The sequence below is a fragment of the Mustela putorius genome, unplaced genomic scaffold, assembly GCF_011764305.1.
Source record: "Mustela putorius furo isolate JIRA1106 unplaced genomic scaffold, ASM1176430v1.1 tig00000139_pilon_pilon_pilon, whole genome shotgun sequence".
In the NCBI taxonomy this organism is placed as follows: Eukaryota; Metazoa; Chordata; class Mammalia; order Carnivora; family Mustelidae; genus Mustela; species Mustela putorius.
The window spans coordinates 11,511,432-11,537,398 of NW_025421293.1; the positions used below are offsets into that span (position 1 = coordinate 11,511,432).

Consider the following 25,967-nt stretch of genomic DNA (forward strand, 5'->3'; position numbering starts at 1 on the left):
CCTTTTCTGAAGCCATGTTGGAAAAGTGATTCTCTTATTCTTAACAAGGAAAGATGGGCCCATTGCCATTTCCCCAGTCACAGGCCGGCCTTACTCCTGCCAGGCTCCGTGCGGCACAGCTTGGTTCAGGAAGTAGGTCATAGTCTTATTGGTGGAGGGCTCTGAGGAGCTCTGGCTAGGAATCAAATCCAGACCCCAGGGCTTGTTTCCCTCGAAGTTATTTACTTGGCCCAAGTTTTAGTGGGGAGATGGCTGTAAGATCCTACAATCTAGTCTTTACCACCGGACCCATTCCCTGCCTGTGCTAACAGCGTGATCTTTTGAAAATGTAACTCAGATCATTGCATTTCCCACCCACGCCTTGGCTTTCCAGACTCTTCTTCCAGCCTCAGTACCTGCAGCAGGAAGTAGCAGGAAGCAGGATTCACTGACCATTCAAAGCCCTGCCCCTTGAGCTCCAGCCAAATCCACTTCCTCTGTGCTCCTGCAGTGAGACAGGTCCTCTCCTGCATCAGAGCCTTCACACACACCCCCTTCCCCCCTTATCTGGCAGACTTTGCAACCCTTCAGGGCTGTGCTTCCATGTCACATCCTCAAAAAGGCTTTCTCGGTCCCCCAAGCTATTCCTCTGAAATGTTCCCATCACTGTTGTAGCCGTGTCCTGTTTGTTTCCTATTTCTCTTCTTCATTAAAACATACACTTCAAGGGGTTGTTGCAGGGCAAGTGGAGGCACCTACGCGGCTCAGTCAGTTGAGCCTCCGGCTCTTGGTTTTGGCTCAGGGTGTGATGGAGTCATGGAGTCAAGCCCTGCCACGGGCTCCATGCTCTCAGCACAGTCTACCTGTCCCTCTCCCTCTGCTCCTCCCCCACCACCCACTTGTATGCTCTATCTCTCTCTCCCTTGTCTCTCTCAAATAAGTAAAATCTTTTTTTTTTTTTTTTTTAAGATTTTACTTATCTGACAGAGACACAGCAAGAGAGGGAACATACGCAGGGGGAGTGGGAGAGGGAGAAGCAGGCTACCCGCCAAGCAGGGAGCCTGATACGGGGCTCAGTCCCAGGACCCCAGGATCATGACCCAAGGCAAAGGCAGACGCTTAACAACTGAGCCACCCAGGCGCCCCTAAATAAATAAAATCTTTAGGGGAAAAAAAAGTAATGGGGTGCATGCCTGGCTCAGTTGATAGAGCACATGACTCTTGATCGCAGGGTCATAAGTTTGAGCCCCACATTGGGCATTTTTTCTTTCTTTTAAAAAAAGAAAAAAAGGTAGAAATTGAGTCTAACTTGCTTATAGCTATGCCCAGCATCTCATACAGCATATGACAAGCGATAAGACAGTATCAGGGGTGAATAAGAGCGCCTGGGTGGCTCAGTCCATTGAGCGTCCAGTTCTTAATTTGATGATCTCAGGCTTGTGAGAGCAAGCCCCGTATCATGCTCCGTGCTGAGTGCAGAGTCTGCTTGGGAATCCTTTCTCTCCCTCTCCTCCCTCACTCGTGTGTGGGTGGGCTCACTCGCTCTTTCTCTCTCAAATAAATTAATAAACAAAAAGAATAAGCAAGTTAGTCTAAAATTAAACTAATGTTCGCACCTCTTCTTCCCACTGTCACTCGGATCTGCTGTTCCTGCATCACTTGATCCAAGTTCATGTTTCCACCAGCCTAGCGGTGTCATAAGTCGGAAGCCCAGAATCACTGCAGGCGTCTCTCATCCTCGTCTCTTCCATAGACTCTTCTAGTTGCTGCTCAGCCATCTTCCCACCTCTGGTCTAGCTTCTTCCATTCATCAAAGCTTTTGGAAAAACAAGCCCCCGGACCGGACAGATCGCTGGCCTGTCTAGATCCCTTCCGTGACTTTCCAGTATCGAGAGCAGGAGATGCACAATGTTGTGATTGCTCACTGCATCAGAATTGTGTAGAGCAGAATACCTCCAGTGTGTGTCGACTACTTATTTATAACCAACTAATTTATTTATAGCTTCTGTTGTAACATACATTGCAGAACTACTTAGATACAGAAAGTTTAAGAGGGTGGGATGAATTATACTTTAAAATAATTTTACTTAATGATGTGAAATTCCTTTGTGCTCATTAAAATATTAACATTGTGTTTCATTTCATTGTTGGAATGTTTGGGGGGTCTGGTTCTGCAGTTTAGATACTTGGCTTTGATGGCTCTTGGAGCTGGGGAAGGCACTTCTCAGAGAGATCTGAGTCCTGATGGGAGGAGTACTGTATGCGTTGCCTGGTGTTCTCATCCCTCATGATTCTTGTCTTATTCAGTCCTATGAAGCTGCCACCCCCTCCAAGAACTCCTGTGTGACTTAGCTCCTCTCCCTCTCCTTGGCTGTCTTTCTCACGTGTGCACAAGCCTGCCTGTGTGCGCACTATTACACTGAAGCGCACCTGTGCATCCTTACCCTGGGAAAAACAGAAGTTCTCGGATTTCCTCAGTTAAAAGGAAGGAAAGGCCCCAATTCTATTGAATTTTAAGTTTGCCTGGTTTTACTGTTTCTCAGGGATTCCGGCATCAGTCTCATGGTCTTAAAAATCAGTCTCTTGCTGGACTAAGTTGGTGTGCATTTATCATCTTGACCTGGAGGTGGGGAAGAAACGGTGACCTTGACAATTGAGAGACAGGTGTGGTCTGAATACACATGGTCCTGTGGCTCCTGGAGTTTGCTAAGCATTTGTAAAGAGTCCGGTTCCTGGGCCTCGTCTTCTGATTTAAGGGGTTTGGGGACTTAGAGCCCCACCATTTTTGGAGTGCCTGAGATGGCAGAACTTGAGTTTCAGAGATTCTGTTTGAGTCAGCCACAGCCTCATACCCCATTTCTAGGTCAGCAACTTCTCTGCCCTAAAGAGTGGATCTAGAAGTTTCACTGGAGGAACCATTTAAAAATAAGTGAGCAGTTTCTACTGTGTTCCACTCCCTAGACAAGGCTGGAAGTCCAGCAGGTAAGACTCGGGGTGCACAGAAAGCCAAGCCACTTCAGAGTAGGCCTGGAGGGGCAGTGAGCAGGGAGGACAGACTCGGACTCTTGGTCTCACCTTCTCTTGGGTTCCTTGCCGGCAGCAGGAAGCTAGCTGTGCAGAGGTGAGGTGATGATGGAGGCACTGTTTGCTGGTCTTTGAGGAAGCTGTTTAATGAAGAGCTCTCAGCTCTCTGACAGGGTCGTCTGAAACCAAGCTTAATCTGCTGCCTTGCCCATAGAACAGTATTTAAGCAATGGGTGAAGGGAGACTCTGGAGTGTTTTCTTTATACTGGAAAAGCTGAGACCTCAGTGAGCAGTCCGAACACCTTGATGCATCATGAAGACTAAAGGGCACCATAAAACTTGACCAGGAATCTCTCTCTTGCTGTGAAGAACCCAGACCCACAGCAGTCCTTAGTGACCCCACCCCTGTGCCGATCAAGTCTGATGGCCGGGGTGCGCTTGCGCGGGGTGTTGGGAAGTTGCATGCAGAATGTCCACCGCCTTCCAAAATGGTCCTCAGGACCTTCTCATTAGCCTCACTTTGAAGAACGTAATTATCTTTGTGTTAGAAATGTGCAAGAACGTTTCTTCTGCCTAATGTTGTTAAAGCATTTGTTGAGTCTAGGAGCAAAGCCTCGCTGTGCTTGAGAGAATTACAATTCAGAGAAATATACACTGTGTTTATAAGAGAACGATGCATTTTTATTTTTTTTTTATTTTTTTTTTTTTAAAGATTTTATTTATTTATTTGTAAGAGAGAGAGAGTGAGAGCGAGCACAGGCAGACAGAGTGGAAGGCAGAGTCAGAGGGAGAAGCAGGCTCCCTGCGGAGCAAGGAGCCCGATGTGGGACTCGATCCCAGGACGCTGGGATCATGACCTGAGCCGAAGGCAGCTGCTTAACCAACTGAGCCACCCAGGCGTCCCGAACGATGCATTTTTAAAGAAACAACACAGAAAGCTCCAAATGCTAAATTCACCCAGATTGCTATTCTCTTGCCTTTTGTTAATTGTGGGTTTCAATGTCTGGCTAGTTAGTCTCTTCAAAAGACATTTCCGTTTTACTTCTGGGACCCGGGCCCTTCAGTGAGAAACACCGTGGCTGAAAATCCACCCCTGGACTTGCCAGAGAATTGCTATGATTTTAGAAGTGAACAGTGGTGTCCTCTTGCTCACAAGTGACTTCATTGGCCCAGGCCAGCTTCTGTCACAACCATGTCTCCCTTAGAAAATGGGTTCTTCCTTACGAAGAAGGTCCCATGAATTAATAACTGCATCATCAGGAATGCTAAAAAAGTGCTGCGCATTGTTGTTAAGCTGTCATTCATGGTGGGGGTGGCTAGGCCAGTATTGTTCAAAAGGTTAGGATCCAGATACCAGCTCATCTATTCTCCAGCTGTTGTTTATCCTCCAGTTTCCCAGAATAGTCAGGCCCAAAGTCTCTTAAAAAACAGGTTTGGGGCTGCTTTACATTCTGCTTTACATTTTAGTAATGAAGTCACTACTGATATAGCCTCTGTTCACTGGCGGGGAATGTAGGTAGGGGACCAGAGAACATCGTAGCCCTTGGAAGCGGTGGTGTGTGATATCAAATTTCTAATGGGCTCATCTCTACCCCTGCCTGCCTCATTCCACTGACTGAAGCCTGTTTACAGTCACATCCATCAAAGGGTTGTTCAGGTTCTTAGCTCCCCCAGCAGTTCGCTTCATTTGTCTATCTTTTAAAATGTAATTTTTTTTTTAATTAGATAGTGCACGTGTGTAGTATAAAATTCAAAAAATGATAGGGGCGCCTGGGTGGCTCAGTGGGTTAACCCTCTGCCTTCGGCTCAGGTCATGATCTCGGGGTCCTGGGATCAAGCCCCACATCCGGCTCTCTGCTCAGCGGGGAACCTGCTTCCCCCTTTCCCTCTGCCTGCCTCTCTGCCTACTTGTGATCTCTCTGCCTACGTGTGATCTCTCTCTCTCTGTCAAATAAATAAATAAGATATTTATAAAAAAAGATTCAAAAGATGATAACTGCCTGCAGTAAGAAGTCTCACCCCTGCCTTCCGGCCACTCGGGACAGTCAGCACTACCAATTTCCTAGGTAACCTTCCAGGTTCACTTTATAGGGTCGCTGTATTCTCCCCCAGCACCACCACCACCACCACCTCCACCTTCGTTCTGTAGAAATGGTACCGTCTATACTGTACATGCTGTTCTGTGCCTTGTTGAGTCATCTCGGCAGTATATATTAGAGAAAGTTCAGTAATGAAGTGGCGAATACACCGATGGGAGTGCTTCTAGAATTGACATCAGGATAGAATCTAGTACATCTTCGGGCGATCCCTAACCTGGCCACTCCCAAATGCGAAACACTGACCCCCTCAAGCTCACTACCAGACATCACCAGTGGTGTCCCACAGGTGGACAAGCCAGACCTTTTCCACTGTTGCCAGGCTCCATCTGTATCTTGGGTTGCACGAACCAGAAACCGAGAAATCATCCTGACACCTTCCTGAGTTCTCTCCAGTCAGTGAACTTTCCTTCCTGCCTTCACCTACTTTCTTGGTCTGGGCCTTTTCAGGCTCTATACTGGGTGACTTTCTCCGTTTCCTGAGTGTCTTTGGCATGTTCATTCTTTCCTCCCTCCAGGCTGTTGTCCACACACAGTGATCTCTTAAACCAGATACCTGCTAATAGTGTTTCCATACTTGCCACTTCTTGAGGCCTTCCTGGCAACCTTAAGACAAAGGCCAGACTGATGGTCGCATCCACATGGCCTGGTTTGTGCAGGCTTCACCGGGCCTGTTTTCACTCTCCGCCGTCCAGCACAGGAACCAGACTTGCCCAGCTTCGTCTGCCAAGTATTCTCTTTCTTTTCCTCCGTCTGGAATGCTGTTCTCCTTTCGCTATCTTTGACTCATCTTTCAGAACTCAGACTCCACTTCCTCAAGCCTTCACCATTCTTCTCCGGAGACTAGATCAAGTTCCCAGTTAAAGCTGATGACACCCAACTTTTCCTTCATTATACTTACTAAAGTTGTAATTTCCGCTTACGGAAATTTAATTGGGTTAAAGGTTCTTGAAATTCTTGTGGATGGGAAATAGTTCCTGACACATATAATTGATGTAAAATTTGTAAAGCTTCTAGAACAAAAAGTAGTAATTTTTTTAAATTCATGGTTATAGGGGAGCCTGGGTGGCAAAGTTGGTTAAGCGTCTGACTCTTGGTATCAGCTCAGGTACTGATCTCAGGGTCATGAGATCAAGCCCTGTGTCAGGCTTGGCACGGAGTCTTCTTGAGTTTCCCTCTCCCTCTCCCTCTGCTTCTCCTATTCACGCATTCACTCGCGCTCTCTCTCAAATAAATAAATCTTTTTTTTTTAAGCTTTTATTTATTTATTTGACAGAGAGAAATCACAAGTAGATGGAGAGGCAGGCAGAGAGAGAGAGAGGGAAGCAGGCTCCCCGCTGAGCAGAGATCCCAATGCGGGACTCGATCCCAGGACCCTGAGATCATGACCTGAGCCGAAGGCAGCGGCCTAACCCACTGAGCCACCCAGGCGCCCTTTTTTTTTTTTTTTTAATTAGGTTTACAGATGGGGTTAAGCTGTGGAGGTTGATATCAGTTTTTCCAATAAGGGACGACTAGATGGGTATTTCTCTTAAGGACCCCTACTAATCCTAATCTAGACCATTCTTCAGTTCAGCAGATGTAATCTGTGTCTGGCCAACATTGGAACACTGGGCATGGGTATTACAGAAATTAAGGAGATCCAAATAGACCCTGTGCTCAAGCGCCTTATGGTAGTTCATTTCTAGAAACCCAAGATTGGGAGCACCTGGGTAGCTTACTTGGGTAGGCATCTGCCTTTGGCTCGGGTCACAATCTCAGGATCCTAGGATTGAGCCCCACATTGGACTCTGTGCTCAGTGGGGAGTCTGCTGCTTCCTCTCTCTCTCAAATGGATAAAATCTTTAAAAAAGAAAAACTCAGGGCACCTGGGTGGCTCAATAGGTTGGGCCTCTGCATTCGGCTCAGGTCATGATCTCAGGGTCCTGGGATCGAGCCCCGCATCGGGCTCTCTGCTCAGCAGGGAGCTTGCTTCCCCCTCTCTCTCTGCCTGCCTCTATGCCTACTTGTGATCTCTGTCTGTCAGATAAATAAATTTAAAAAACAAAAAACCACAGTCACATAAGTCTGTCTTCCATGTTTGGGGTGGGGGGTGTTTTTTGTTTTCAGGTGGCTCCTGGCATTTTGAAGGCCTTTTATCAATTGGGTGATGAGGAAAGCCTCCCTCCCCCGGGGGGGAGGGGGCTCTAAGGAGAAGGAAGTTTCCCCCATGCTTTCTTCTCACAATTCTTATCTTTTCTCTTGAGAGATGTCTTTAGAAATATCCCTGCTGTGGGGCATCTGGGTGGCTCAGTGGGTTAAGCCTCTGCCTTTGGCTCAGGTCATGATCTCAGGGTCCTGGGATCGAGCCCCGCATCGGGCTCTCTGCTCAGCAGTGAGCCTGCTTCCCCCCTCTCTCTGCCTGCCTCTCTGCCTACTTGTGATCTCTGTCTCTCTCTCTCTCTCTGTCAAATAAATAAAATCTTTAAAAAAAAAAAAAAAAGAAAGAAAGAAAGAAATATCCCTGCTGGAAGGGGAGAGCCATCTTCAGGAAAAACTCAAGCCACATGAGGGTGGTTTTGCATTTCCTGTTGTTGAACAGAAGAAGCTTGTATGGTGTCTCCTCACCAGGAGCTGTCTTTGTGTCTCTCCTCTATCCCCAGGAAACCTGTAGGAAGTGTCAGGGACTCTGGAAAGAACACAATGGCCTCACCTGTGAAGAGCTGGCTGAGAAAGATGACATCAAGTACCGAACCTCCATGTGAGTAACCTCAGGGGCTTGCTGCTAATTCTCAGCTGCCCACCCCCCACCCCACCCCCGTTAGGCTGCCCCTTGGCCAAGAAGGGCAGTGAGTGTTGTGGGGAGGAAGCTCTCGGGCCACACAGATCTAGAGTGACCTCAGGAAATGACCGTAACCCCCTCTGTTTCCTTATCTCTTCAGCCTCATAGAGCCGGTCCTGGAGTCAGTGCCTGGTACACGCGAGTTCAGTAAATGTTCATTCGTCTCCTCCTTCTGATCCCGAACAAATAAGCAAATCACACACTTTAACTAGATTAGATTGCACTAATGTTCCTTATATCCATGTTTCCTATAGGATACTAGTGGCCTGAGACATTAAGCAAAATTATAGCCTCCAGAATGCAGAATAATGCCATCAGTAATAATAAGCACCATTACCGTTTAGCACTCCCTCTGTGGCTGAGCACTTTACAAATATTAACTCATTAAATACGTTGGCTTAAATAAGGCCATTTCTTTCTCCTATAATGGCCCAGCCTAGCCAGGCAGATCTTTCCCATGAGGTCGCTCAGAGACCAGGTTCCTTTATCACGTTGTTTCACCATTCCCGAAGGTGGTATTCTCATCTGCATGATGGTGACTGGAGTGTAACCACATTTGTGCTCCAGCCCATAGAAGAGGAGAAAGAACAAAGCTGCCAGCCAGGCATCTTTTTAGTTGTAAGGGGGTGTGTGTGTGTGTGTGTGTGTGTGTGTGTGTGTGTGCACGCGCGCGCGCCATGACCACAGGCATCTTTTTAGTTGTAAGGGGGGGGGTGTGGGGGTGTGTGTGTGTGTGTGTGTGTGTGCGCGCGCGCGCGCGCGCCATGACCACAGGGTTCTCAGATCTGATATATTAGAGAGTTTGCCCAGCTGGATTTCGTGTGTGTGTGTGTGTGTGTTTGTGTGCGCGCGCGCGCCATGACCACAGGGTTCTCAGATCTGATATATTAGAGAGTTTGCCCAGCTGGATTTCTAAATTGATTATAAGTGATGACTCCTTTTTTTCCTTCCATTGTTTCCCTTTGGAAAGGAAGTATGTCCCAGAATGGGTCATATCCAGTGTCTTCACCTGTACTCGATTTAAATGGTGAGATTTGGCATCCGGTCATGGGTTGAGGTGACTGTAGGGGTGCAGGCTGAATATGAATCTGGAGTCCCGAGGGCAAAATGTCCTGATCCCCAGAGCCTGTGAATATCGTTACCTGACATGGCGAAGGGCCCTTGTAGATGTGGTTAAGTTTATGGAATAGGGACGCCTGGGTGGCTCAGTTAGTTAAGCATCTGTCTTCCACTCAGATCATGATCCCAGGGTCTTAGAATCGAGTCCTGCATTGGGCTCCCGCTTCTCCCTCTCCCACTCCCCCTGCTTGTGTTTCCTCTCTCGCTATGTCTGTCTCTGTCAAATAAGTAAATAAAATCGTTAAAAAAAAACAAAATGGGAATTTTATGTGCATTTTACCACAGTTTAAAAAATATATACACATTCACAAAAGAAAGCCATCTAACATTTTGAATAGTATATTCAATGTGTAGGAAGTGTCAGGGACTCTGGAAAGAACACAATGGCCTCACCTGTGAAGGCCACAAAAAAAGAAGACAGCCCCCAACATACTTAAAAGTGGTGAGAACAAATACTCGTAGAGCTATAGGATCTGGATTGGTTATGTAGGGGAAGGCAGTGAACCTTCCTGTTTGAACACAAGGTCAGGAGACACAGCTGCAGATCAGGCTTCTCTTCCTGTCCTGCCCAGGAGCACATCCTGTAGGGCTGTTTGTTTCCTCCCTAGTTTAGAATCGAATTCCCAAATCACTCTTCTCCCAAAAGAATCAACTGATTTCTCATCCCATTTTGCACTTTTATGTTACTGGATAGGTGGTCACCGCAGTCCATAAAAGCAGTCTTTTCTTGGTATGAGTCATTCTGGCCCTACCTAGTGCTAGTCTCAAGAGTGCAGGAATGAGGACTTGGATGATACTCGTGCAGCCTTGAACAGCTCTGTGACCTTTAGAGCAATCTTGAGTGGTGCTTACTCTGTGTATCCCTCCATTTATCTCGGAGTGCCTTTTCTCGCATCCCATATCCATCATTACTTTGGTGACTGACAGCTTGGTGGAACACAGCAAGCAGATAAATGCACCCTCTTCCCAAGCCTTCAGGAAAGGACTCCATAATCCTGGTTCTTTTTTTTTTTTTTTTTTTTTTTAAGTAGGCTCCATGTCCAGCCCCAGTGCAGGGCTCAAACTCATGACCATGAAATCAAGACCTAAACCAAGAGCAAGAATTGGGCACTTTACTGACTAAGCCACCCAGGCGGCCCAACCTTGGTTCTTTTCATCAACTTCTCTTCCGTACTGTAGCCATAGTAGCTACCCAGGGAGAATGTCAGCCAGCCCCAAGCCCCCAAAGCATGACAGCCTCAAGCCCCACATCAGTCTTGAAGGTGCTCTGACACAGAAAGCTTATGCTATAGAAAATTGTGGTTGTGTCTTGGCCACAGGTTTTCATCTTGGACACTTTGGCATCAGAACCTTCTAAGTCTTTACAGGGAGCATTGAAAAGTATCTTCACAGATTCTGAGTAACCGAAATCATGAACATGTGTGCTATGTTAAGTTGACAATAACAAATTCACTTTATTTAAACTTTGTCTCCTTGATGTTTCCTGCTCAGCAAAACTTAGAACTCATTTGTTCCTCTGTAACTTGAACTGGGTTTAAATTCTTTTCAAGCTAGAGCCTTCCTGCCTTTTGGACCATTCAAAAATTAGACCTAAATGAATAGCAACCAATTTCCAGTTCATTTTTCTATTTTTAAGCACATGATCTAGCATTTAAGGCACAAACTATGACTGTCTTCTAAATATCAATAATTAAAAACACTTGTCTTGACTCTAGACTCCCCTGGCTTCCCTTACTTAGCAGAAACCCTGGGACCTGTGGGAGGAAGAAGGCTTTTTCTCACTGTAAGGACAGAGCCTGCAGGTCAGAACTCATCCCCAGACTGTTGAGTCTTCGCAGGGAAGCATTTCCCTGGCCACCACCCTGGCTTCCTGCTTGGAAAGAGAAGCAGTTCTCAGAGCACTGGGTTAAGTCCTACTTTCAGGGCTTCTCCACTGTTGGGGTCATTCCTGCCTTCCCTAGTCTCCATAGGCATGCTTTCTGACACCTTCGAGGAACTCAGCTTAGTAGAGGAAGACAGACAGTTATAGGCCAGGGTAGCAAGTGTTGTCTTAGAGTTAGGAACAGGGCACTACAGAAGAAACTAATTCAGCAGTGCCAGCTCTTGGTAAAGAGCCAAGATGTGTCATTTTGGCTCTCATCATCTGACCCTCCATATCAGTTAAATTGCTTCTGGAAACAAGTAGCTTTCCTACAGGCTTCCCATTGGCCAGGGCCTACAACTCCTCAAGGACATGCCGACACTCTCGCTTAAAAGGGGGCCTGAGAATGTGGGATTTTGACAAGGAGGTGGGCACTTGCCAACAGGAAGAAGTTCTAAACTGGCTGTCGGATTGTCTCCCATCTGTGTCTCCCCATCCCACACGAAGTTTTTAAAATCCAGGGTTGGAGGGGGCCGCCTGGGTGACTTAGTCAGTTAAGAGTCCAGCTTTTGCTTTCGGCTCAGGGTCATGAGATAAGCCCCATGTCAGGCTCCGCACTGGACGTGGAGCCTGCTCAGAATTCTCTCTCTCCCTCCTACCCCTTCCTCTTTCTCTCCGCCAACATTTAAAAATATATATATATATGTAAAACCCAAAATGTGTATATAACTAAGGTTTAGGCTTGGTGGCTCTTCGTCAGCCAGTTTGCGTATATAAAACACATTATCAAGGAAGACCTTGAGTTTTTCTCTCCCGTTTTAAGCCTGCAGGGACTCCTATAACAAACAAAATAGTAATTTTCTAAATGGTAGGTATCAGGCACTGTGCCAGGGTGCTTGCTGTCTTACCTGTAATAATCCTCAAAAGATGATGAAGAGGGGCACCTGGGTGGCTCAGTGGGTTAAGCCACTGCCTTCGGCTCAGGTCATGATCTCAGGGTCCTGAGATCGAGTCCTGCATTGGGCTCTCTGCTCAGCAGGGAGCCTGCTTCCTCCCCTTTCTCTCTCTCTGCCTGCCTCTCTCTCTCTCTGCCTGCCTCTGTGCCTACTTGTGATCTCTCTCTGTCAAATAAATAAATAAAATCTTTTAAAAAAAATAAAAATAAAATTTAAAAAAAAGATGATGAAGAAAGTTGGGTTTTCCTAATTTTAAAATGAGAAAACTGAGTCTCCAAGCAGTTGAGTACTTCATCCAGGGCCATAGAGATAATGAACTGAATGGAGTTCTCAACTCCAAAGCACAGGTTCTTTTCACTCTTCAGATGTCACCAAAAGGTCTAGGCAATCACCTGTGGGAAGATGTACTTAGTGCCTAGCGTGCTTTTCTCTCTTTGTCCTCTTACCTCCTGTCTCCATTCATGTGTTCTTTTCTCAGTGAAGAAAAAATGACTGCAGCCCGCATTAGAAAATGCCACAAGTGCGGGACTGGCCTCATCAAGTCTGAAGGCTGCAACCGCATGTCTTGCCGCTGTGGCGCCCAAATGTGCTACCTCTGTCGCGTATCTATCAACGGATATGACCATTTCTGCCAGCATCCTCGCTCACCGGGAGCCCCTTGCCAGGAGTGTTCGAGATGCTCTCTCTGGACCGACCCCACTGTAAGTGAATGCACGGCTGCTTGTTGCTTTGTAGGGGAAAATGTTGGTAAGGTAACATAATGAAAGGGATTCTCCATATACGTAACACATTGTGACTTTGGAAAATATAGGAATATATCAGCAAATAGAAACTAGGATCAAGTGATTGGGTGTCCTGCGAGGCCCAGTAGTTGAGTGTCTGGTTTGGATTTGGGCTCAGGTCATGATCTCGAGATCCTGAGACTGAGCCCCGAATGGGGCTCCGTGCTTAGCAGGGAGTCTGCTCTGTCCTCTCTGTCTCTCCTCTCCCTCTGTCGCTACCCCCCATTCAGTCTCAAACTCTCTCTCTCTCTCAGATAAATAAAATCTAGAAAAAAACTATAACCAAGTGAGACTGTTCCAGAAATGCAGGGATGGTTCAGTATTAAGAGCTTTATTGACATAACTCACCATATGATAACTTTAAATGGTTAAAGATACAATAAAATCACATACCTATTCTTTTTTTTTTAAAAGATTTTATTTATTTATTCGACAGGTAGAGATCGCAAGTAGGCAGAGAGGCAGGCAGAGAGAGAGAGGAGGAAGCAGGCTCCCCGCTGAGCAGAGAGCCCGATGCGGGGCTCAATCCCAGGACCCTGGGATCACGACCGGAGCCGAAGGCAGAGGCTTTAACCCACTGAGCCACCCAGGCGCCCCCACATACCTATTCTTGATTTAAGGTTTAAAGAACAGTATCAGAAGGATTTTTTTTTTTTTTAAGATTTTATTTATTTGATAGATCACAAGTAGGCAGGGAGGCAGGCAGAGAGAAGAGGAAGCAGGCTTTCTGCAGAGTAGAGAGCCCGATGTGGGGTTCAATCTCAGGACCCCGGGATCATGACCTTAGTCAAAGGCAGAGGCTTTAACCCACTGAGCCACCCAGGCGCCCCTAGAAGGGTATTTTTGTAACCCCATATTTCAGAACAGTCCTTAGCATGTTTTTAATAGTGAAATACATAGAAGCATTACCAAAAAATCAAATATGAGACTATTACCACTATTTCGTTTTGGAACTGCTAGTCAGTTCAGTTAGCTAAGACAATAGAACGTAATTGCCTGTGTTCATTGGGTACCCACTGTGTTTCAGACCCCATTCTAAGTACTTTTATACATAATAATGGTAGAGAAATCTACCAATTTCAGCCTGAGAAAAGACAAAATAATCAACTGGAAAGCTATTAGAAGCAGTAGAAAGATGTCTAGATACAAAATAAATACACAGAATGTCATTCACTGTCATTCACGTTATATAACAATATAAATCATAAAATAGCCTAGAAATTACTTTAACAAGAAAAATGAAGAACACCATTAAACTATGTTGAAGGACATCAAGAGACGTGAACATACAGAGAAATATGCTTTGTTTTTTTTTTTTTTTTTTTCTAAATTGTGATCTTTTTTTAAAGATTTTATTTATTTATTTGACAGAGAGAGACAGCGAGAAGGGGAACACAAGCAGGGGGAGATGAAGAGGGAGAAGCAGGCTCCCCGCCGAGCAGGGAGCCCTATGCGGGGCTCGATCTTAGGACCCTGGGATCATGACCCGAGCCGAAGGCAGACACTTAATGGCTGAGCCCCCAGGGGCCCCATGCTTTGTTCTTAAGTAAGCTTTAATATAAACTGTATCAGTTCTTCTTAAAATAATTTTCAAGTTTGAAACTCTCTGTAAGAACAGCAGTGCAGGGGCGCCTGGGTGGCTCAGTGGGTTAAGCCTCTGCCTTTAGCTCAGGTCATGATCTCAGGGTCCTGGGATCGAGCCCCACATCGGGCTCTCTGCTCAGTGGGGAGCCTGCTTCCTCCTCTCTCTCTCTGCCTACTTGTGATCTCTACCTGTCAAATAAATAAATAATCTTTAAAAAAATAAAAAAAGAACAGCAGTGCAGTATGTGCCAGGACTTGTCCTACCAAAAAGATTGAGCTTAAGTGAAAACCCTGCTAACTCAGAGCAAAGGCCTGAGGAAGTGCCCCAGCCCAAGGCCCCTGGAGGCCTGGTGACAGCCAGTGACTCCTCAGCTTCCCTGAGGACCGGGAAGTTGCTGACCTGATCCTGGAGAAGCCCATTATCCCTCAGAGGCAAGACTTGGTATTAAAGACATACCACTTCAATCATTTGCTGCAATTCCCATTTAAGTTCAGTAAGGCTTTTTTTTTCCCCCTTAAAAAATTACCTCCAGTTTTGTAAAGGAGACTAATTTTTATTAAGCTACACTAATCAAAACTAAGTGAGCTAATAACTAGATCTGAGAGACAAAATGGAGACCAGAAACACATTAAATGAGAATTTAATCTGTTTAAAATATATATATATATATATATTTTTTTTTTTTTTTTAAGGTTTTTATTTACGTAATCGCTACACTTAACATGGGGCTGAAACTCTTGACCCCAAGATCAACAGTTCTGTGCTCAGGCACCTGGATGGCTCAGTCCATTGAGCTGCTGCCTTCGGCTTCGGTCATAATCCCAGAGTCTTGGGATTGAGCCCCCCATCAGGCTCACTGTTCAGCATAGAACACCAACAGCGTGTAGCTGGGGTCGTAGACCCAAGTTACCACAGGGACAAACCAGAGAGGGTATAGGTCATATCCAGGGCTGCTCCTCCTTTCCCACAGATTGTCACCAGGTGAAATTCTGCTCATGGTTACCATGGCTTCAGATTCTCCAGAGGAGGTGGAACTCTGGACTTTAATATCTTCTGATTTTTTTTTTTAAGATTTTATTTATTTATTTATTTGACAGATCAGAAGTAGGCAGAGAGGCAGGCAGAGAGAGAGAGAGGAATAAGCAGGCTCCCTGCAGAGCAGAGAACCCAATGCAGGGCTTGATCCCAGGACCCTGGGATCATGACCTGAGCCGAAGGCAGAGGCTTTAACCCACTGAGCCACCCAGGCACCCCTATGTTCTGATTTTTCAAGATTGGCCATTAATCCAAGTATCTTAACAACTTATGTTTCATACCAGCACTTCGTAAGCCAAAACATAGGTTGTTAGTCATCAGACTTTACCCCTGGTTTCGAACATGTCTGGCAGGCCTACCAAGAGGCGATGTCAGGGGCAGGCCCGCCCAATGTGAGAACCACAGCAAACCATTCTCCTGGCCTAACCCCAATTCTGGGAGTTCCCAGTTTTGAAAAATAGTCCTCAATGGAAACCAGCTGTGTGCGTGTCAGAAGCCACCTCCTCACTGGGCAGAAGATTGGGCAGAGGGACCCAGGAATGGCTCTGACTGGGCAGCTCTGCCACCCACTGAGAGTCTCAGCAAGCCTTCCTTCCCCGCCCCTCACCCTCCAGCACACCCCTAGTCACTGAAGGAAAGGGCAGACTTTGGAAGTAGACAGGTCACCCTTCTGTTGCTGGTTTGGTTCAGTGGAAGGAGGTCCAGCCGCCAATGGCAAGTGCTCGGCAAGGTAACGTGTGCTGCCTTCTAGGACAAACCTTCCTGGGCCCTGGCAGCTCTGCTGACTCACTTCCTCCACGCCATGCAGCCAGCATACCCAGGCCTCAGCATCTCTTACGCGAGGAAATAGGACTCTTTTCCTTCAGCTGCATCTCCTATGAAGTTCTCTGAGTCGTCCCCACACAAACACACACCACACTGCCTTCCAGAAACAAAGAGCTAAGCAGAGTTACGCAGCAGAAGGTGTTCAGCTGCTGGCCTCTCCTCGGCCGGCACTGTTTTCCTTTCTGCTCCTGCTCATTCTTGTTCCTTCTCCTGCAGCCTCCCTTTTCCTACTACGCGTGGAATGAGTTAAAGGTTTTTTGTGTCCTTTACACCTTGTTTGGGTGTCGTACCATGTGACTGCTCCCTTGTTTTCTTATTGAATCATTGTCTTCCACCCTGAGAAGGGTTCTGTATTTGCTCAAAATAACGTTCAAAAGGAAGGTCAGGCAAATACAAATCCCTCTGATTTCCTCGGGCAGCCATAGCCAGAGATTTGGTTCCATTTGTCCATTCCCATCAAATCTGGGATCAGCCCCGTTTCCTTGATTCTCACCAGGAGACTGATTGGATTCCAAGCCAGCATCTGTTGGGGCTTCTGAGAACACAAAGCCATTCAGAAGTTCAGGGAAACAAAGCATGCCCTGTCATCCAGGCCTTTTCTCTGGCTTAATTAACCAGCAAGGCCAGGAAGAATCTCTTCGTCCCTTCGTGGTTTGGAGAGAAGTCGCGTTTTATCCCTTAATGACTAGAGATTGCTTGGGAACCCAAACGAACTCTGTATGAGAACTAAAATGATGAATGTAACTTGCCTTCAGTGTTATCAGAATGAAGCCAAAAACATTCAGCCACAAGTCTTAAAAAGCAAGATGTCTTTTTAAAAGGAAGGGGGAAAAAAAGCAAACCACACTTTTCTGATTGGGGGGCAGAATGCAAAGCCACATGTTGACACAGAAGTCAGCAGATGTTATTTTGCCGCAGAGGGAGGCGTCCTAGTGCTTGACTGGGTCCGAACCCCCTGCAGCTGAGGGAGCGGCAGGGCTGGCACAGCACAGCTTGGCGGCAGACGCCCTGGTCCTCTCCAGAGTCCCCTGGCCGTCTGGATTCAAGAAGTGGCGCAGAATTCTCAACAGCATTTTTTTCTTATACAAAACAAAGTCAGTGTTTATCTTGGGTGTTGGTTACCAGAAACTGCACAGAATTATTTTCCACAACCTCTTTGATTTTTGGATGTAAAAGATTGTTCAATTCAAATAAAACCCTGGGGCTTTTGCAACCAATGTACAGTTTGATACCATTACCGCCTAGCCACTTGGTCAGGAGACTGACTTATTTTTCCCAAGCCTACATTGAATCGAATGTGACATCGACCTGGGCTAATATATTTAATTCTGCAATAATTCTCTAAGGCAGATGTGTCATTCCACTTCTGCAAAGGCTGTGGTCCATAAACCTAGCACGGGGCTGCAGCCACGGCTGCTTCTCTTGGTGTCTTTAAGACACCCACCTGCCTTCTCCCACCTATGGCTCCAACGCCATGCAGACTAGCCCAGGGCCCAGCGTCTCCCTTCCGGGGCTGGTTTGCAGAGGCCACGCACAACTCTGAGACCCGTGTCAGGAAAAGGAGGGCGTGTTGCAGGAATGGAAGGGAGAAGAGCTTTTCAGAGTGGGCCCAGGAGAGGCAGAAGGCCCATGGGAAAGGTAGACCAAAGGTGAAATCATTAACTGGATTTTGGTTTCAATGTTGCTTACCTTTTTCTTTTTTTTCTTTTCTTTTCTTTTCTTCTTCTTTTTTTTTTTTTTTTTTTAAGTCAGCTCTGTGCTGGAGCATCTGGGTGGCTCAATCAGTGAAGCTTCTGCCTTTGGCTTAGGTCATGATTCCAGGGTCCTGGGATTAAGCCCTGCTGAGCAGGGAGCCTACTTTTCTCTCTTCTCTCTCTCTCTCTCAAATATATAAAATCTTAAAAAATAATAATAGTAGTAAGTTCTGTGCCCCATGTGAGGCTTGAACTCCTGACCCTGAGATCAGGAGTTGCATGCTGTACCAACTGAGCCAATCAGGCACCTCTCTTTCCGTACCATTTTAGGTGTACCTTCTTTTTTTTTTTTTTTTTTTTTTTCTAAAGATTTTATTTATTTATTTGACAGAGAGAAATCACAAGTAGGCAGAGAGGCAGGCAGAGAGAGAGAGGAGGAAGCAGGCTCCCCGCTGAGCAGAGAGCCTGATGCGGGACTCGATCCCAGGACCCTGAGATCATGACCTGAGCCGAAGGCAGCAGCTTAACCCACCGAGCCACCCAGGCGCCCTTAGGTGTACCTTCTACAAAAGAAACAAAGGTGGTAATGTGAGTCCCCTGCCTCAGCATCTTATTTCGGGTCACTTATGACCGCTTTCCCAGTCCACAGATGAGGAAAATGAAATTCGGGTCACTTGGTAAAAGTGGAATGCAAGCCCAGGTCTTGGATCAGATGTCGGCTCCCTTTACTCCAGAAGTCTCCACGCTCTGGAGTGACAGGTCACAAATTTGGCAGCTCACCATTTTAGGTGCCCATGGGGGTCCGGAGCCCAGGGAACCAGCTGGGCCTCCATAGCGGGGTGGGACCATCGCTAGACCCTTTCCCCATTGAGCAAGCTGCCGATGGTAGAGGTGGGGCCTGGCATCTCCAAAGCTTGACAGTGTGCTTGATGGGTTTAGGTGTCACTGAGGACTTTACCAAGGAGGGTGGCAGCATGTAAATATGGGTCATCTTCGGCAAATGCCCGAAGGCCCCAGGCTGAGCACTTGACCCTGACGGGAGTCCAAAGATGGCCACATTCCATGCTGCCTCCAAGTCCGCATGGGGGAGCTCTAGATGGAAAAGCATTCGGGTGCTGGGTCTCTGTGACCTGAGAGCCTGCTGTCCTTACTGCCCTTGCACCTCCCTGGCACCTCGGCACCTCGTCCAACCCCCCACCCCCCGCCCCAGGCCATTCCAGACCCCAGCTGCACAGCATGTGCCACTTCAGGCTGCGCCTCACCCTCCTCCCCCCAATTTCCTGTTGCAGGGGGACAGCTGGAGCTGGGGGTTAGGGTCTGGTGTTGCTCGGCGATCTGCAGCCGATCTGGGAATAATTTGAAACTAAATCCTCAGTCCTTGGGAAGCCTTTTATGAAATCATTGCAAGTTTATTAACAACAGCTGTGGCCACACATGACCTGGATCCCAGCCCCAACCCCACCCCCAAAATCACAGGAGGGAAGCAGCAGTTGACTTGGAATTCCCAGTCACCTTTTTAAGGGGAGGAAAGTTAAATGAAGAAGAAAAGTCACCCATCCTTCCTCCGTGGTCACAGGAGGCTGAACAGCAGGCTAGCCGCCGCCAGCCATGGTGATCAGAAATAAAACTGCTCAAAGGGACTTTTCAAAGCTTTGACAAGAGCAGCCTGAGGCCAAGTGTTCACACATCTATTTTAGGGCCCTTCAGCCTGTGGTGGCGATCACTGTCAATGTCTGATTGGCAGAAACCACCTCTTTCTCAGACCATTTGCAGCTTCTCCGTTTCCTCCTGTCCAGATCCTGCTGCTCAGGCAGAGCTGCAAAGCTTCCTTATTGAGGGGCGGGTTACAGAGTCCAGGTTTGGGCTGCTTTTTCTTAATTAAAATCTCTCTGGCGAACTCTACCTCACTTCCTGCCAGCGACTGCCGTGCTGAGTCTGTGTTTTGGAGAAGCCCGGCCCCTGCCATCAGCCTCGTGCCCTCGCCGTGCTCCCCGCTGCCTCCATGTGAAGCAGGCGTGTCCAAGTCCTTCGAGTCAGGCCAACACTTTGTGTCCTGCTGAGCTCAAAGGAATTCAAGGAGAGGAAATAAAACCTTCTTCCTGTTAAGATGCAACCCACTCATTTCTTCCTTTAAAGTATTCCTCCAGATTCCCGGGGCATTAAGACTCCACGCCCCATTCTGCTGTATTCCTTTATCCTCGGCACTGCATTTGGGGTGCACTGGCCCACCGTGGGGGCTGTGCTCGTTCCCTTCACAGTCCTTGTCGCATCTGGTTGTGGTCTGTGGGCTCCCTGCCCAGAGTGGCCATGGGTAGTGATAAAAAGTGCTTAGGTGGTTCTCTTGTACTCTAGCCTGGTGTTTTGTTATACTCAGTCTTTTTTTTATTTTTAATAAAGATTTTATTTATTTATTTGACAGCCCAAGCAGGAAGAAGGGGTAAAGGTGGGACGCCTGGGTGGCTCAGTTGGTTAAGCAGCTGCCTTCGGCTCAGGTCATGATCCCAGCGTCCTGGGATCGAGTCCCATATCGGGCTCCTTGCTCCGCAGGGAGCCTGCTTCTCCGTCTGACTCTGCCTTCCACTCTGTCTGCCTGTGCTCGCTCTCGCTCGCTCTGACAAATAAATAAAATCTTTAAAAAAAAAAAAAGGGGGGGGGTAAAGGGAGAGGAAGAAGCAGGCTACCTGCTGGGCAGGGAGCCCGACATGGGGCTCGATCCCAGGACCCTGGCTTCATGACCTGAGCCACCCTGGTGCCCCCATTATACTTAGTCTTTTGAGACCCACCGTCCCGGGACATTTTGACCGCCGACTGGTGTCTGCTTGACACCTCCTCCTCTTTCAGCCTAGCCTTGCTTATATGCACATTCCATGGATCTGTGTGGAAATTTTCACCAAGATCAGAAGGGGCCAGGAAGCATACAGAGAGTGGAAGTCATCCAGGCCTACTGGATCCATCTTAAATCCCACGCCAAAAGCCAGGTGGAGGAGTACAGGAGGACGTGTCACCCTTGTGTCCATTCACTAAGGCCTGTTGGGGTGCCCAGTGTGGTGACTACCAACAGAACCGTCTCTTCCTCCTGTGGTTCCCAGCCAGCCCAGGTGGGCAGAGGCTGACGGGGAGCTTGGGTCTCAAGAGTGTCCAGCTTGGCCTCCAGCCCTGCAGAGGACAGAGCAGGCAGAGGGGCGCTGACTGCCCAGGCACCCTCGGGGATGCGAGCCCAGAAGGAACCACAGGCTCTGTGCTGGTCCCAGCGGCACTTCTCACAGCTCCGTCATCTTCAGCATGTAACTGCATCTCAGAGCCTGTTTCCTCGCAGGTAGAATGTCACCCACCCCCCCATAGCTGGAAGAGACGCTAAGGGTGTGCATATGAACTAAAGCAAGACACAGGGAGGTGGGACCTGAGTGTGCCGAGCACGGCCTTCTAGAAGAGAACCTCGGGATGGGGGGTGGGGTCTCTGAGCGAGGCAGGGATACAAGCACAAGCAGTGAGAAGTGGGCCAGAACATTCCCAGGAGTTCTCTCTGGAAAGAAATTACTGGTCACTTTTTTATTTGGGTGTTGTTAAACTTTTTCTCCCAAAATTGCTTTAATGTATATGAGAATCAAAAACACCGGTTTTTTGTTGCAGAAAGAAAATTCATGGGACACTGTGATATGCAAGTAAGTTGGTAGCCTCACGAGAAAGCATGTCAGGCAGGGAAATGTAGAAGTGTGTGTTCCTGCTCTGGAGAGGGACTAAGAACAGTAGCCCAGTCAGAGGCAACAGGAGACCCTACCACTGTGAGCCAGTAAGTCCTTTGGGGCCTCAGTGGTAGACCCTGGCCTGCACCTTGGCTTTCTGGCTCGGAGGTGAGGTTTGTGGGCCCTGGAGCTCCTGGCTCCATCTGGGTGAGAAGACAGGAGGTGGTGAGAGGGATCTGCTGGCTTTGTCTCAAAGGCCTGGTGCCAAGGGAAGCCAGTCAGACACTGGCTAATGGATCTTTTTTAAGGGATGATACGTGCATTTCTGGGTGAGCTGACCAAGAAAAGAATTCCCTAAAAATTTCCAGGGAAGTGACCCTCTTTGCTGTGTTGGCCGTTCGTCCTCTTGAATGGAGGCATTTTGTTTTGCCCTATTCTCTTGTATTTAGTGGAAAAAGGAGATTTCGGAGTTCTGCCTATCCCAGAGAGAAGGAACCCTCTTGTATTTCAAGGAGGATAAGATGAACTCATTCTAGAACAAGGCAGGGCCTCTGATGGTGCTCAGGGCAGGGTGGGCAGAGTTCCAGGGGCCTTGCAGTCCCTGCTGCAGAAGCTCCAGTTCAGAAACCTGTGGTTTATGTGGTTAAGAGCTTCAGCCTCCAGAGTGGAAGGCCTGGGTTTAAACCTCACTGTGCTTCCGTTTCCACATCTGTAATACGGGAATTAGTTAATAGGGCCTAACTCTGGAGCTGTTAGGAAGACTCAGTCTCTGTGAAGTGCTTACAGCAGGAGCTGGCACATAGTAAGCCCTCAGCAAACATTAGCTTCCGTTCTTGCTGTCGCTGAGCCTGGCACTTTGTAAAAGGAAGATCATCTGCTTCTCACGTAAAGCTGCTGTGAATGGGCTCCAGGTCAGGTGGTAGAGTGTAACAGGGTCCTCAAGCCCAGCTCTCTAGAGCCCCAGAACAGGAGTTCTTCCCACTGCGCCAGCTGTCTGCCCATTAGGAGGCCAGTGCTGCTCGAAGATAAGACTTGCCATGGCCTGTCGCCCCAGCTTGCCTGGATTTCCTGTGGGTGACTCAGCCCCTTCCGGGGGTGCTGGAGTTCAAGTACTTCAGTGACCTGGCCACTGCACCCGGCTCTCTCATCTGCTTTCCTCCTATTGTTCCCTGCTTCCAGCAGCCTAGGTGTGTCCTAGATTACAGAGTGGCAAGCCTTTTTTGCAAGTGTCCTCGTTCACCATGAATGGTGACACTTGGGGCTCCTAGAATGTTTCCTAAGGGAACATACCTTCAGAAAGGCCTCGGGAGCCCATCTGTCCTTCAGCCCAAACCCAAAGGGACCAGTCTTCGTCTTTTATCTCAAAGTAACTCTAAAGCTTGCCACATTTACTCTTTTTGTTAATGTTACATTTTTAGTTATGGTAAAGTATGTATAAAATTTCACTCTTGACTTGAGGAGCTTTAAATGCTTAAGAGAAATTGCTTGGGAAGGAACCCCTGCCCTGGATGAAATAAGAAATCTTCACCTTAGAGTCTAACACATTTAGCTAAAAATGTAATTTAAAAATACGTATATTAAAAAGCTTTTCATTGTTAGTTTCTAAATAGTGTCCGGTGACTCCAACCAGTCAGAGAAGTTGAAATCTGAACCATCTGACCCTTATTCTAGCTGCAACTGACGGTTTACTCAGTGGCCCTAATTAACACAGGAAGCCAGGCACCTGCCCCATGAAGAAGCCACAGAGGCAAGTGTTAGGACATCTCCCAGTCTCTCCACTCTTTCTTGAAGCTTCTAATCTTTCTAAAATCTTTATTTCTGCTGTTTTCCATGAACTTCCTGTCTTTAATAGTGAGTGATCTGTGCCAAGTCCTTTACCTACTTAAGCTCATTCCATCCTTACAACAGCCCATTTTACAGATGAGGTATCAAGACTCGGATGTTTTAACTCGCTTCGTGGGAGATACCACAGAGCCCTGCTCTCCCACCTGACAGTTCTCCGGATCTACCCCCCTCATTAAAAATCTTTTTGTCCTGGACGGTCCACTGGCACCAAAGTGAAGAGGTTTGTCAACTCCTCCTCCTCTAGATAATCGATAGGATGTATCTCTGCATGCAGACGGAAACCTTCAGACTGTGCCCACCAACCCATACGGAGTTCTCGGAGCCCTTTGCATCAGTTGGCTTAGTGGTTCCGTTGTAGAGGACTCCATTCCCTCGTTTGGAGTGTTCACGGGGAGACTGGACGACCGGGCCTTGGAGTTTTTACTGGAGAATTTGGCATATGTTAACCTGAGAGACAGACATGGTGCCCCCGAGGGTTTCTTTCGGCACCTGGTAGTTCTCTCCTCTTCCTCCTGCCTTGCTCAGAACACCTGCAAGGTGAGGCTGAGAAAGATTTGTGTGTTAAGAATTTCCGAATGTCAGAAAGAACGTGGTAAGAATCTAGAGACACTGAGTTCAGTCCATCATTCAGTGCCTGTAGGTGGGGAAATGTCTGTGAATTTAACAGGGCCTCTGCTATTGCCCACAGAGCCTCCGGCCCCCAGCAATTCTGTCCTACAATTTTCTTTTTTTTCTTTTTTTTAAGATTTTATTTATTTGTTTAACAGACAGAGATCACAAGCAGGCAGAGAGGCAGGCAGAAAGAGAGAAGCAGGATCCCCGCCAAGCAGGGAGCCCGACATGGGGCCCGGTCCCAGGACCCTGAGATCATGAACTGAGCTGAAGGCAGAGGCTTAACCCACTGAGCCACCCAGGTGCCCCTGTTCTAAGATTTTTTTTTTTATCTACCAAAGGGAATATTACATAACTATTTACTCATTCCATCAGTAGGACTTTTAGTCTTGTCAATCAGAAGTTTAACCAGCAAACTTAGATCAGTGTCTGGCACTAGCAGGTGTCCAATACACGCTGATTTAAAGGCTGCTCCCGACTCTCAAGTCCTTGAGGTTCGGAACTGTGTGGTGAAGTCCCTGGCCGCTGTCTTGGCAGCGACGTTAATAACACGCTAAGTAGGGGCGCCTGGGTGGCTCAGTGGGTTAAGCCGCTGCCTTCAGCTCGGGTCATGATCTCAGGGTCCTGGGATCGAGCCCCGCATCGGGCTCTCTGCTCAGCAGGGAGCCTGCTTCCCTCTCTCTCTCTGCCTGCCTCTCCATCTACTTGTGATCTCTGTCAAATAAATACATTAAAAATCTTAAAAAAAAATAACACGCTAAGTAAACGTCCACACTGCCCATCGCACAGGTGGGACCCCCACGCCCTCCGCTGTCCAGGGAGGGTGCTCTCTTCAGCTCAGATGCTCTTTTCAGGGGTCCTCCATTCACATCTCCCAAGTTTGCTGGGTGCCATCAGTTGGTCAGAGCCTCAGATCAGTGTGAAAATTCGAGCTGTCACTGAAACCACTCCCAGCCAGGACACACCTGGCCATGGGGGCAGGCTCCAATGCCTTGTCTAGGAAACACCTCCTCGAGTGTGGGGATTGGCTCTGCCTTCTGGCCCCCATACTGTGTACTAGTGCCTTCCTCACACTTCCTCCCAGCGTGACTGCTCCTAATTCGCGGAGAAGCAGCTGGAAGACCCCAGGAAACAAGCCTGTTGGTCGTTCAGTTCAAGTCCACGAAGTTGGTGATGTTCCACTCGGTTCAGCTCACTCTTAAACTGCTGCGCCCTTCCTCCCACATGCGGGTCCCCGCCCCAACCACCATTTGACTGTCAGGACACCATTCCTTCTGTCGCCTGCCGGTTACCTAGAAGCTAAAGGCCAACTTCAGGGCTCAGCTGGCCCGAGTAGACCTTTGTCCCCCCTGAGGTCACAGAATCAGTAAGACTCTGTTGGACTTTGCACAAAAGGGTGTGGAGCTCAGAGTTGGTAGACTCTAGATCTGAAACTCTTCTGGCCCTGCCCGCCCCAGACCCTTGGATTATCAGTCTTCCCACCCCGAGCTGCAGAAGATTCTCTCTCTGCTAACTTTGCGGCCTAACGAACAAAGCAGGCTCTCGCCCCTCCCGGAGGTGGCCAGCACTGTGCACAGTCCCACTCCTCAGCCTTTCAGGTGGGCTTCCTCATGGGAGCCTCACCCAGTGATGAAGCAAGGAATCTGCTTTCTGGGTCTGGAAATGAGTCGTCTGCTGACTAGCCGCCCTCTGGCGTCCCCCGGCTCCCAGTGGGGTCTCAGCATGGCATGGAACTGCTTGGGGCAAGCTCACCATCTTGTTGCTCTTCCTCTAGGAGGACGATGAGAAGCTGATTGAGGAAATCCAGAAGGAGGCTGAAGAGGAGCAGAAGAGAAAGAATGGAGGCAAGCGCTCCCCCGGCGCGGCCCCGTGCCCTCCGTGGGGGGGGGGGGGGGCAGGCTTCACGGCGGGCCTCTGCCCAGCCAGGGACCACCAGGCGTCCATCCCACTCCCATGGGAGAGGCTATGAAAGCGTAGGAGAGTTTCAGCATCCCCCTGATGATCAGGAGGTCTCGGGATGAGTTTGAGCTCAGGGGGTAGACCGCACCCA

General features: G+C 48.1%; 1 protein-coding gene across 6 annotated transcripts in view; it reads left to right on the forward strand.

Moving 5' to 3' along the window:
• RNF216 (ring finger protein 216) overlaps nt 1-25,967 on the forward strand; it is a 143,128-nt gene that overhangs the window by 113,849 nt on the left and 3,312 nt on the right. For 4 of the 6 annotated variants that reach the window (XM_045075145.1, XM_045075146.1, XM_004775008.3 and 1 more), the window contains 3 exons: nt 7,742-7,839; nt 12,335-12,557; nt 25,692-25,761. In XM_045075145.1, the coding sequence (XP_044931080.1) occupies nt 7,742-7,839; nt 12,335-12,557; nt 25,692-25,761 (391 nt within the window). Of the gene's footprint in view, nt 1-7,741; nt 7,845-12,334; nt 12,558-21,407; nt 23,078-25,691; nt 25,762-25,967 lie in introns of those variants that run through there. The other 2 variants (XM_045075148.1, XM_045075149.1) reach the window with 2 other exon arrangements.